The sequence below is a fragment of the Coturnix japonica genome, chromosome 24 (genome assembly GCF_054131305.1).
Source record: "Coturnix japonica strain WE chromosome 24, WE-NBRP24, whole genome shotgun sequence".
Taxonomy (NCBI): Eukaryota; Metazoa; Chordata; class Aves; order Galliformes; family Phasianidae; genus Coturnix; species Coturnix japonica.
This window is the reverse complement of record NC_140686.1, coordinates 5,340,016-5,353,027: the sequence shown is the minus strand read 5'-3', so window position 1 is coordinate 5,353,027 and position 13,012 is coordinate 5,340,016. Positions and strand designations below refer to the sequence as shown.

The window sequence follows — 13,012 nt, the reverse complement described above, 5'->3', positions numbered from 1 at the left end:
CTGGAAGTGACAGACTGGAAACCACAGCTCAGCAACAAAGCAAAACGAATGAAGCCCCTCAGGACAACCTTCAAGCCTTTGCTTCAGTAAGCTAGTTAAAAACCTCTGTGGGTTTTGCAAGCTCCTGAGACTAGTTAAGTAATTCTGTGAGGAAAATGCATGATGACATTTTCCTGGAGGGCCTAGGAGAGCTGAATTCCCAAGCTGTGCTGACCATAGGCTACTCTGAAAATCCTGCCATTCGTTATTTCCCCACGTTTGTGGTTTTGAGACTTGCCACGATGCTATGGCAAGCCGTAGTTAACACTAGAGAAGGTAAGGGTTTACACTAACATGCTGGTGTAAGTATTTTCAGGTTTAGATCTGCTTTAGTTGTGGTATCGAAGACCTCAGGCTGCACGTTAGACATTCCTCCTCATTAGAGGTATTTGCCAAGTTTGTAGAACTGCACAGCACTGACTTAAAGTGTCTCACTGTCCTTAACGTGGTTAGAGTTGTTATAAAATAGTATTTTCATCTGAGGCCTATGAGAAGCAAATGATTCATGGATTTGGTCTGGGGAGGTAGGGAGGTGACTGCAGGCCCTGCGCTGTACTGATACTGGCAAGAGTGGCAATAAGGTGTGAACTTCAGGAAGAAACACTGCATATACAAAATAACAAAACTTAATTTTTAGTCTTTATTATTAAAGCATGTAAAAAAGAGACCAAAAAACCCACAAAACTAGTGGGATATGTGATCTTGTTTCTGTGAAACAACCACATGAGGCTGCTTTAATGGCAGTGATTGCCATTCTCAGTGAGAACTCCAGGTTTTGATCACAGTTTTGATGAAATTTTACTCTTCCTGTGCTTCAGCCTTGAAAAACAGTCACTCACAAATGTATTTACTGCCAGAAGCGGTGACACAAGTAAGAAGGAGGATATTTCTCTCTGGTAAAATGAGACTTGTAGAGGTCTGGTAGAGAGACATGATCAAACTTTTAGTTGCAACTCCATATATTCCATTTGAAAATCTGCAAGTCATGTATTTATGTCAACTGAAAATGGAGTCATAAAGAAAGCAAATAAATGATATATTTTTTTTTTCAATCTTGAAACCTATTCTTAATTTTCATTGTTAAAATGGGAAGCATAGCTGCATCTTTTTCATTTAGAGTAAGCCAAAAGGAATTATTTCAGCATTATCAATAGAAACTAGCTGTTAATCCAGCTGAGGATTAACAGACCATGTGCATGAGATACAGTGTGAGAGCTTCAGACTGGACCAGGAACAAGCAAAACTGTATTTAAGCATACACATTGGCTGCATAGGAAAGCAAGAGTGTAACATCAAAAGCACCACCTCAGCTCTAGCTCTCCAACCTAGACAGAGCTGGAGCTGCTATAGTCTCTACCTGCAACTGCCCAGTTCTCTTCAAAGCCCTGGAGCAAGCAATGCAGAAACATGCTATCTGCCCAGCCAGATTTCCCAGCTTGTAAACACATCAGCTGCAAATCAGGCGTAGTAAATCACCTGTGGATACTGATAGGACAAGGGGAATGGTTTGAAACTAAGGCAGGGGAGGTTTAGGTTAGATATTAGGAGGAAGTTTTTCACACAGAGGGTGGTAACTCACTGAAACAGGTTGCCCAAGGGGGTTGAGGATGCCCCATCCCTGGAGACATTCAAGGCCAGGCTGGATGTGGCTATATCCAGGGGGGTTGAAACTAGATGGTCATTGTGGGCCTTTTCAATCCAGGCCATTCCATTCTATGATTAAAAGATTCTATGACCAGACAACACGCAGCACACAAGCCTTTACTGCCATTGTTACTCTTCAATAAGCAAAATACACACAGTGATTTAATAGGGGAAAAATAAAGACTGCAAAAAGAGAGCTTCAGACTGCCATTTTGTACCTCAGAGCTGCAAGGATTGTGAGCTAAATTATCCAGCCGTATTGTTATGTCAAAGGAAAGGTGAGTCTTTAGCAGACTAACCCAAATGCCAATGCTTACGCAACACTTAAGCCACACTTAAGCCCTTACTTGAAAATCTTACTGTGCTACGTGGATCTAGTACTGGGTAAAAGAAGAGGAATCACCTCACGCAGACAGCAACAGGAATAGCAATTGCTCAGTGGTTCTTAGAGAAAGCTCCAGATTACCAAAGAGAACACACTGAGAATATGAGGAACTGTGACAGGAAATACCAATTTCTGAAGAAAAATAAAAATTAAATGGAACTATTTGTTTTTAACAGGAATGAATTTAAAATATTATTCAAAATCACCCATATTAAAGATTTAATAAACAGTATGAACAAAGGTGGAGGGGGGGAGGGGAAGATGGGAAAACTGAAGACAGAAAGCTGACAACTGGTTTAGTAACAGGTTAAAAACGTGTGCTTTGAGATCCCTATTAAATAATACCCACAAGTAGGGCAAGAAATAACCCTGCAGACGGTTATCCCCGTGACTATTCCAAAGGCAACGGCCCCAGGACACACCGTTGCCAACCGCTTTCTGAGGCAGCCGAGCCTACAGACGCGCACACTCCTGCTCTCCGCGGGTGTGTATCCTCTTCATATCGCTTACTATCGCTTCATATCGCTTAATATCGCACGTATAACGCATACGTGGGGCTCCCGGCTCCGGCTGGGAGCCTGAGGCTGCCCTGCAGCCTGTGGGTTGGGCCGCGGCTTCCTGAGCGTGCGCCGTGTTTCCGCGTCCTGCTCGGGACTCGGCCCGGCAGAGTTTTGAGACAATATGAAGAAGATGCTCAGCTTCGTAAAGAAGAAAATACGGGATCCGCCGCCCGGCAGCGCCGCCTCGGCGTGCTCCGCCGGTGCGTACGAGATCCGCCGGAAGGAGCTGACCAAGCTGCACCGAGGGGCCGCCGCCGGAGACCTGGCCCTGGTGCAGCAAGGACTGAAGAAGCACGACATCGACGAGCGCGACAAGGCGCAGCGGTAAGGGCGGCGGGCCGGGCCGGGATCCCCGCTGCATGACCTGGGCACAGAGGGCTGCTGTTAACGGGGGCCGCGTGTGGCTGGGACGGCCGGTAGAGGCCGCTCCGATGTGCCCTCCCGGCCTGGATCCCTCGTAGGGCTGCTCGGCATTCCTCCGAGCTGGGAGCTCTGTTGGGGGCTGGTGAGAAAAGGCAGCGATAAGGCTGCTGGCTTCATGAAGGCTTTCTTGCTTGCGAAGCTGATGGTGGTTCCTTTAGGTTGTCATATTCCCCAGTGCTTGGTAACGGCTGCTTTTGGGTGAGGAGGGGCTCCTGCACAAAGTTGTGTTTGTTACAGTTAAATTACTCATTCGAGCTCTTTGCGGTACACTGTGCTAAATAAATAATAAATACAGTGCTCAGATCAATATTGTCAGGCTTCTGTTCGGAGGTGAAGGATCTTGTATACTTATTTGGGAATTTCTCAGTGGGGACAGTCACCCTCGAGTTGTTCCATGTCTGTGACAAGGCATGATGAGTTATTTGACGTTCTGCCTGTTATTTTGTCCTCATCTTCCCTGCCTTGGAGGAAGCTGGTCTTATGGAGGGTACTCATCAGCCTGCCCGTGATGGGAGCTGTTAGGACAAGAGGGAACAGCCTCAGCTTGCACCAGGGGAGGTTCACGTTGGATGCTAGGATAAGCCTCTCCAGAGAGTGGTTGTGCACTGGAATGGGCTGCCCAGGTTGGTGGTAAAGTCACCGTCCCTGGAGGTGTTCAAGAAACATGTAGATGTTGTACTAAGGGACATGGTTTGGTGCACGCTGGTAATGGAATAAGCTTGTTTTTATTTTATTTTGTTTATTTTGGGAGGTAATTGGGATAAAGAAATGCAATTTGCCCTGTTCATGTACCACAGAGTGAAAATATTTATTTAGCTGTCTGTTTCAATTTACACGTTTCACTTTTAGGACACCACTGCATCTTGCTTGTGCAAATGGACGTGAGGATGTCGTTACGTTTCTAGTAGAAAACAAGTGTAAGCTAAATCTTTTTGACAGTGATAACAGATCTCCACTGATGAAGGTAAGTAGAACATACTATGTTGCTGCAAGTAGGAATTATTGATTATGTATTAAATGATGTCTTTCCAGATTCTTTAAGTAAGTCTGTGTAGAAGCATGCATGCTGTAATCAGTGTGGCTTTGGCATGTGCTAGCTAATCTTGGCAGATGCTTTTATATTCCAGGAATGGGAAGTTGTAGTAGTAGTGACACAGTGAAATATGACTGCTGGAAATTTTGCCTTTTTTTTGTGTGTGTGTGTGTGTGTGTGTGTGTTGTTTCCAGGCAGTACAATGCCAGAAAGAAAGATGTGCAGTGATCCTGCTAGAGCATGGTGCTGATCCGAACCTGGCAGATGCTGGTGGCAACACTGCCCTTCACTTGGCTGCTGTAACTCCTAACACATTTCTAGCAGGGATGTTAATTGAGCACAGTGCCCGTATCAATGCTCAGAATAAGGTACATTTCGATATTCAATAGAGAAGTTCAAAAAGTTGCATTGATATTTTTATTGTAGATTTTTTGTTTGTTTCTTTTGATTTTTAACTTGAATTATTTCTGTTCTTTCAGGACGGATGTACTCCTCTTACTCTTGCTATCTCTGAAAATCACAAAGAAATGGTAGAGCTCCTTCTTAAAAAAGGAGCTGATGTTCACACTCGAGATCCGTGTGAAAGGTGAGGAGATGGTCTAAACTCTGCAGGTCACCTTAGTTGTCTTCAGGTTGGACTGATGGGAGGGATGGGAATGAGCATTGAAGTAGAAAGACACAGAGAAAGAGCTCGTTGAGTGACTGGCGAAAGCAGGTCTCAGCTTGGCAGGTGACATGCATTATTGCATGTTTTCTGCATTGAAAACTGCAAGAAAACATTGTTTCTGGTAGCCGCTGTGGCAGGAAAATTGCTATTGTGCCAGCAACATTGCTGTTATGCCAGAGAGAGTTTTTCAAATTGATGCCAAGTTTGTATGCAAGTGTTGTTAATATAGAAGCTTTTTTTTCTGTTCATAAAGTGATTTTATTTTTCTTTGAGATTGAGCAAATGGGAATTAAAATAATTACAATGTCTGACTAAATTGTATGGTTTGTCTTGTATTTTGGATGCTGTAGAACCCCACTTATGACTGCAGCGGCCGGTGGGGAGCTTAAGTTGGTAGAAATGCTTCTTCGCTATGGTGCTGAAATTTTCCATAAAGACGTTAATGGATGGACAGCTGAGGACTATGCTATCCTTCATGGAAATGCTAGGTAAACTTTTAAATTTATTGCTAGGTTTTTAGTTATCAGTGTTGAGTTTGAACCTTTTTGGTAACAGCACCAAGTTTAACGGTGCTATTTTGAAGATGTGTTCATTGACATCTTCTCACGTATACTGTTCATGTGTCTGGTGTTAATTTGAAAGTTGAGAAAAGGGCTTCTGCTCAAAATTCTCTGTAAGATTTCAAGTGTTTGTTTCTAAGCTGATGTCTGCCTGCTATACACTATTAAAATGTGTCTGTAGCCCACAGACGCAGAAGTTCAACTTGAAAAACTGAAATGTTTGTAAATTCTTCTCAAAACAGAACCCTTGTTATTACTGTCTTCAGTTCCACTGAGCAGGAACCACCTGTTTTGTTTCAGAGGAGATCTAGCTGTTATTTCTTTTGTTAAATTACTAAGCAGTTTAACTCCTCCTACACATAAGTATTTTACCCATGGGTGTTCATTCATAAGAGTGGTTGTATTTGTAAAAACTGGACTGCAAAGGGTACCGAGCAGAAGTAAATAACTTCATAGATCTGGATGTGCATCTATAAAATAGATGTGTCCATTATATTTGAGTATGTTACGGTTTGCAAAAAGTAGAGTATGTTACACTTACTGAATATGAAAATTGTTTTGGCTATGGTTAAAGCTCCCTGACTGTTTCCCAATTGATTCTTGCAGGACTCGGAGGGTTTTGAGTATCAGACTTGGGAGACAGTGAAGAAACCCAAGGCAAGTGCTGCTCAGCTGAGCAAGAAAGCCAAGAAGGAAAGCAAAAAGAAACGATAAGGGCTTGAGCAGAAAGGCACAAAGGACAGCAGAATCGCCTGGATTGCGTCCTCACAGGTGCACCAAAGGACACACACTGTGTGGTGCGGTTTTCAGGCCTGGCTGTGCTTTCCCTTTCATGGACTCCAGAGGGGAACTAAGGAAGCTGTGTCTTTAATCATTACCAGTATTCCGCCTTTTTGATTTCATATTGAAATGTATTTTGGATGCATTTGGCTTCTCTTTGTTGTAAATAAAAGCGAAACAAACATTTGATAAGTGTTGCTGCCTCTTTCAGTAGCTGCTCAATACAGTGCCTGGCTCGGGCTGGCAATTGCAGGGCCATGAAGTGGTCGGCTTCACGTCCCTCCCGGAATCACAGAATCACAGAATTGTAGGGGCTAGAAGGGACCTCTAGAGATCGTCGAGTCCAACCCCCCTGCCAAAGCAGGCTCCATATACCACATCACACAGCTCGGCGTCCGGGCGGGTCTTGAATATCTCCAGAGAAGGAGACTCCACCACCTCCCTGGGCAGCCTGTTCCAGTGCTTCGTGACCCTCACTCCCCCCCACCTGCAAGTGCAGCAGTACTGAAGGCTGAGGGCTCTTTTCGTAGGCAGGCGGGCAAAGGCAACTGAAATGCAAGTTTGCTGTCCCTCTTTGTTCTCGCGTCAGTAGGCCCTGGATATCTTCCCAGCACCTCTCTTAATCAGCCTGGAAATGTTTGCTAGCAGGAAGTAACCCCATCACATTGCCTGAGACTAATGATGCCTTTTTCCCCACTCACTGCAGGCAGCCTCTGTGACCATTTTAGACAAAAGTGCACGCTAATAGAACTAAATTTGATAGTTTATTCTGTTTTCCAAGCAGGTGTTGCACTTGGGCTCTGTATCACGTACTGGCCACGCAGATATGGTGTACAACTGGAAGAAATCCTTCAGACCCTGAATGCAGGAGAGAATCTGTGATGGGTGAGAGAGGAAATGTGCACCTTGAAGCAGGGGACGCCCTGCTGGCACCGCCTGTTACATCCAACACCAACATGGCTTGCTGTTTCTCAAGGGTCAGTAAGTAATAATGCCCCTAGTGATACTCTAGTACATTTTTCCTCTAAAATTGGTTCTATTTGACATGCTATTCCATTAAATTGCGCGATCATTAATCAATTATTAGCCCGGATAACTCAGTCAGTAGAGCATGGTTATGAGCATCTTAAAAGCATTTATTGCACAAATTTTAGTGGTCATTAAAAAATCAATGTATCAGAGTATATGAAAATTGAAGACTTTTCCAAATCAGTTACAGATTAACACAATGGGACCCTCACAGATTTATTTTCAGGTTGCAGAAACTTAGGTTGCAGTACAAACATATTTGTTCTTTTTAGTGGGTTTAACAGTAATGTTGTTATGTTGTATTTGACTTGTCTCTTTTTTCACTTTCAGAGTATTGTCAATCAAGGCCTTGATTGAGTTATCATAGTTATGTTATTAATATAAGTAGTGTTGTTATTCTATAGGCAGTATCTTGAAATTGTTGTAATACAAGAAGAATTTATGGAGCAGCAGCCATGGATCAAGATAAGGAGTTCACAGAGCAGCAGCTACGGGGCAGGATAAAACTACATGAGAACTAATTGAACAAATGAACTGAATTGCTTGTTAAATATGGTTAGTCGGTCGGTAAACTGAGCCTTTTCAGCCTAAAAGAAAACGGGGGAAATGTAGAGAGTGTTTTTTACAGCTAGTTAGCTGAGAAGGGTCGTAAACACGGTGCAGTTAATCAAGCAGCCATACCACCTGCAAGGACAGTGAGAACAACAGGATGCCCTGGGATGGTGAGAAACTAGCCATGGTTCTGTGAACTCAGCAAGGGAGTAGCTTTCAGGATGATAACAAGAAGCTGCAAAGATACTTGGGGATGGTATGTAATTGGGAACCAATGATGAGCTCCACTTTTGCAATATGTATGAGCTAATTATCCGTATTATAAATGTACACGCAGCCAAGGAATAAACGAGATTAGCTGATCATATGTCAATGACAGGTGTGATCGTTTGCTTTTCTTCTGCCGTTCTGCAACAGGTGCTGTTCTTTAGAAAGCTCTGCCTGATTATGCACATCTCTCTGCATAGAGTTGGGCTTCTTTTGACAGAGGGCCCTATTACAATCTTGAAAAAAAACACAGAACATGATAACTGGAAAACTCACGTTGTAAAGCTAGATAACACCAATTTTTAACAAAGCTTGCAGCTGCACTTCCCCACAGAGAGCATGGCAAAGCTTTGATGACAGGGCTTAACAGACTTAGGAAAACTCACTGCAAGAGACTGAATGTGTCTCACTTTGTCCATTCTTCATAGGTGCCCTGCCCGCAGCAGGAGCAGAGCAAGAGGAAGACTGAATCTCCCCAGTACTCTGAGGTACTTTCTCTGAAGGATGTGCAGGGACCCCTGTTGGCTTGCTTACTTCTTGGCTTGCTTACTTCTAGGCTTGTCACCTCTGGACCCACCTCCCTCTGCTGCTGCCTCTGCCTTATGCTTCTGAACAATGAGACCTTGAAATACTTAAGCTCTAGGCCAGCTGTTCAAGGTACATAATGCTGCTAGCAGGCCTGGGTGCTTTTCACAAGCTGGAGGGGCAAAGCAGTGTGTTAGAAACAGCCTTCTAGTGGATACACAGAAACACTTTGCTCCCCCTGCAGGTTTCTGCACTGAAGCTGACATGAACCTAACAGTGGATGAGCAATGGGTATTTCTGAATTCTCCCCATCCCTGATTCTAGGAGGAGCCCAAGCTCCTGCCTTCAATGCCCAACTGTGAATTGGCCCTTTTGCTAAGCTTGTGCCACATGAAAGACTGCAGCCATATTGGGGATGTTTAATGTAAACAGGCACCAAATTACACGACAACACAAGCCATATACTCACATCAAAGCTCTGGACTCTGAGGTTTCTCCATGTCCGTCCTAAGTTTCCACGTAGTTCCCAGAGAGTGGTGCTCAGGTCTTTGCTGTAACAACCCAGAGTGGAGAGCTGATTCCTTCTCTGGGACATTTCTGTAGCTCAGGATGCTTCAGCGTGCACTCAGCTATGACAGTGACTGGGAAGGAATGGGGCTGCTGCATTCCGTGTCTGCTCCTATGAGCAGCTTAAGGTTACAGTGGGGGCATGAGCTCAGGTTGCTGTAGCACACTGAGCATCGTTTCAGCAGGGTAGATTCAGTGATATGAAAGTTGGTTGCCTTGTTTTACTAACCTGTAATTAGGAGGGCTGCCAATCAAGAAGTTGCTTTTTCCATGCTGGGAGAATTGTGTGCATGTTCCTTTCAAAAAGCTATTTTTTGAATTCTAATAGAAGGGAATGCAATTAAGTAACGTGAGTTTTTGAAAGTAGAAGTTGTCAGTTTCCCTCCATAAAGACTGCTCTTTCAGAAGTTGTGCTCTTGTGAATGTCCACAGCAAGGCCTGTCTCTCTTTCAGGCTCAAGGCTGGAAGTGACAGACTGGAAACCACAGCTCAGCAACAAAGCAAAACGAATGAAGCCCCTCAGGACAACCTTCAAGCCTTTGCTTCAGTAAGCTAGTTAAAAACCTCTGTGGGTTTTGCAAGCTCCTGAGACTAGTTAAGTAATTCTGTGAGGAAAATGCATGATGACATTTTCCTGGAGGGCCTAGGAGAGCTGAATTCCCAAGCTGTGCTGACCATAGGCTACTCTGAAAATCCTGCCATTCGTTATTTCCCCATGTTTGTGGTTTTGAGACTTGCCACGATGCTATGGCAAGCCGTAGTTAACACTAGAGAAGGTAAGGGTTTACACTAACATGCTGGTGTAAGTATTTTCAGGTTTAGATCTGCTTTAGTTGTGGTATCGAAGACCTCAGGCTGCACATTAGACATTCCTCCTCATTAGAGGTATTTGCCAAGTTTGTAGAACTGCACAGCACTGACTTAAAGTGTCTCACTGTCCTTAACGTGGTTAGAGTTGTTATAAAATAGTATTTTCATCTGAGGCCTATGAGAAGCAAATGATTCATGGATTTGGTCTGGGGAGGTAGGGAGGTGACTGCAGGCCCTGCGCTGTACTGATACTGGCAAGAGTGGCAATAAGGTGTGAACTTCAGGAAGAAACACTGCATATACAAAATAACAAAACTTAATTTTTAGTCTTTATTATTAAAGCATGTAAAAAAGAGACCAAAAAACCCACAAAACTAGTGGGATATGTGATCTTGTTTCTGTGAAACAACCACATGAGGCTGCTTTAATGGCAGTGATTGCCATTCTCAGTGAGAACTCCAGGTTTTGATCACAGTTTTGATGAAATTTTACTCTTCCTGTGCTTCAGCCTTGAAAAACAGTCACTCACAAATGTATTTACTGCCAGAAGCGGTGACACAAGTAAGAAGGAGGATATTTCTCTCTGGTAAAATGAGACTTGTAGAGGTCTGGTAGAGAGACATGATCAAACTTTTAGTTGCAACTCCATATATTCCATTTGAAAATCTGCAAGTCATGTATTTATGTCAACTGAAAATGGAGTCATAAAGAAAGCAAATAAATGATATTTTTTTTTTTTCAATCTTGAAACCTATTCTTAATTTTCATTGTTAAAATGGGAAGCATAGCTGCATCTTTTTCATTTAGAGTAAGCCAAAAGGAATTCTTTCAGCATTATCAATAGAAACTAGCTGTTAATCCAGCTGAGGATTAACAGACCATGTGCATGAGATACAGTGTGAGAGCTTCAGACTGGACCAGGAACAAGCAAAACTGTATTTAAGCATACACATTGGCTGCATAGGGAAGCAAGAGTGTAACATCAAAAGCACCACCTCAGCTCCAGCTCTCCAACCTAGACAGAGCTGGAGCTGCTATAGTCTCTACCTGCAACTGCCCAGTTCTCTTCAAAGCCCTGGAGCAAGCAATGCAGAAACATGCTATCTGCCCAGCCAGATTTCCCAGCTTGTAAACACATCAGCTGCAAATCAGGCGTAGTAAATCACCTGTGGATACTGATAGGACAAGGGGAATGGTTTGAAACTAAGGCAGGGGAGGTTTAGGTTAGATATTAGGAGGAAGTTTTTCACACAGAGGGTGGTAACTCACTGAAACAGGTTGCCCAAGGGGGTTGAGGATGCCCCATCCCTGGAGACATTCAAGGCCAGGCTGGATGTGGCTATATCCAGGGGGGTTGAAACTAGATGGTCATTGTGGGCCTTTTCAATCCAGGCCATTCCATTCTATGATTAAAAGATTCTATGACCAGACAACACGCAGCACACAAGCCTTTACTGCCATTGTTACTCTTCAATAAGCAAAATACACACAGTGATTTAATAGGGGAAAAATAAAGACTGCAAAAAGAGAGCTTCAGACTGCCATTTTGTACCTCAGAGCTGCAAGGATTGTGAGCTAAATTATCCAGCCGTATTGTTATGTCAAAGGAAAGGTGAGTCTTTAGCAGACTAACCCAAATGCCAATGCTTACGCAACACTTAAGCCACACTTAAGCCCTTACTTGAAAATCTTACTGTGCTACGTGGATCTAGTACTGGGTAAGAGAAGAGGAATCACCTCACGCAGACAGCAACAGGAATAGCAATTGCTCAATGGTTCTTAGAGAAAGCTCCAGATTATCAAAGAGAACACACTGAGAATATGAGGAACTGTGACAGGAAATACCAATTTCTGAAGAAAAATAAAAATTAAATGGAACTATTTGTTTTTAACAGGAATGAATTTAAAATATTATTCAAAATCACCCATATTAAAGATTTAATAAACAGTATGAACAAAGGTGGAGGGGGGGAGGGGAAGATGGGAAAACTGAAGACAGAAAGCTGACAACTGGTTTAGTAACAGGTTAAAAACGTGTGCTTTGAGATCCCTATTAAATAATACCCACAAGTAGGGCAAGAAATAACCCTGCAGACGGTTATCCCCGTGACTATTCCAAAGGCAACGGCCCCAGGACACACCGTTGCCAACCGCTTTCTGAGGCAGCCGAGCCTACAGACGCGCACACTCCTGCTCTCCGCGGGTGTGTATCCTCTTCATATCGCTTACTATCGCTTCATATCGCTTAATATCGCACGTATAACGCATACGTGGGGCTCCCGGCTCCGGCTGGGAGCCTGAGGCTGCCCTGCAGCCTGTGGGTTGGGCCGCGGCTTCCTGAGCCTGCGCCGTGTTTCCGCGTCCTGCTCGGGGCTCGGCCCGGCAGTGTTTTAAGACGACATGAAGAAGATACTCAGCTTCGTAAAGAAGAAAAAACGGGATCCGCCGCCCGGCAGCGCCGCCTCGGCGTGCTCTGCCGGTGCGTACGAGATCCGCCGGAAGGAGCTGACCAAGCTGCACCGCGGGGCCGCCGCCGGAGACCTGGCCCTGGTGCAGCAAGGACTGAAGAAGCACGACATCGACGAGCGAGACAAGGCGCAGCGGTAAGGGGGGCGGGCCGGGCCGGGATCCCCGCTGCATGACCTGGGCACAGAGGGCTGCTGTTAACGGGGGCCGCGCGTGGCTGGGACGGCCAGTAGAGGCCGCTCCGATGTGCCCTCCCGGCCTGGATCCCTCGTAGGGCTGCTCGGCATTCCTCCGAGCTGGGAGCTCTGTTGGGGGCTGGTGAGAAAAGGCAGCGATAAGGCTGCTGGCTTCATGAAGGCTTTCTTGCTTGCGAAGCTGATGGTGGTTCCTTTAGGTTGTCATATTCCCCAGTGCTTGGTAACGGCTGCTTTTGGGTGAGGAGGGGCTCCTGCACAAAGTTGTGTTTGTTACAGTTAAATTACTCATTCGAGCTCTTTGCGGTACACTGTGCTAAATAAATAATAAATACAGTGCTCAGATCAATATTGTCAGGCTTCTATTCGGAGGTGAAGGATCTTGTATACTTATTTGGGAATTTCTCAGTGGGGACAGTCACCCTCGAGTTGTTCCATGTCTGTGACAAGGCATGATGAGTTATTTGACGTTCTGCCTGTTATTTCGTCCTCATCTTCTTTGCCTTGGAGG

At 44.6% G+C, this 13,012-nt stretch overlaps 1 protein-coding gene and 1 pseudogene across 2 annotated transcripts in view; both read left to right on the top strand.

Moving 5' to 3' along the window:
- Positions 1 to 2,701: 2,701 nt before the first annotated feature.
- Positions 2,702 to 4,498, top strand: LOC146757149 (ankyrin repeat domain-containing protein 7-like). Its single transcript, XM_085523491.1, has 3 exons — positions 2,702 to 2,952; positions 3,901 to 4,015; positions 4,279 to 4,498. Exons 1-3 carry the CDS (start codon positions 2,750 to 2,752, stop codon positions 4,471 to 4,473), a joined length of 513 nt encoding a protein of 170 aa, XP_085379617.1. The 5' UTR covers positions 2,702 to 2,749; the 3' UTR covers positions 4,474 to 4,498.
- A 7,700-nt stretch (positions 4,499 to 12,198) lies between these two features.
- LOC146757148 (uncharacterized) overlaps positions 12,199 to 13,012 on the top strand; it is a 58,226-nt pseudogene continuing 57,412 nt past the window's right edge. Inside the window, exon 1 of the transcript XR_014936952.1 lies at positions 12,199 to 12,444. The product of XR_014936952.1 is annotated as an uncharacterized LOC146757148 (transcript). The remainder of the gene's footprint in view (positions 12,445 to 13,012) is intronic.

What these genes read in the sequence shown, in the direction of transcription:
- LOC146757149 (XM_085523491.1), top strand. Translation starts at nt 2,750, where the DNA reads ATGAAGAAGATGCTCAGCTTCGTAAAGAAGAAAATACGGGATCCGCCG. An exon ending in GAGCGCGACAAGGCGCAGCG is followed by an intron (nt 2,953 to 3,900) that starts GTAAGGGCGGCG and finishes TTTCACTTTTAG; the next exon opens with GACACCACTGCATCTTGCTT. An exon ending in ACAGATCTCCACTGATGAAG is followed by an intron (nt 4,016 to 4,278) that starts GTAAGTAGAACA and finishes TGTTGTTTCCAG; the next exon opens with GCAGTACAATGCCAGAAAGA.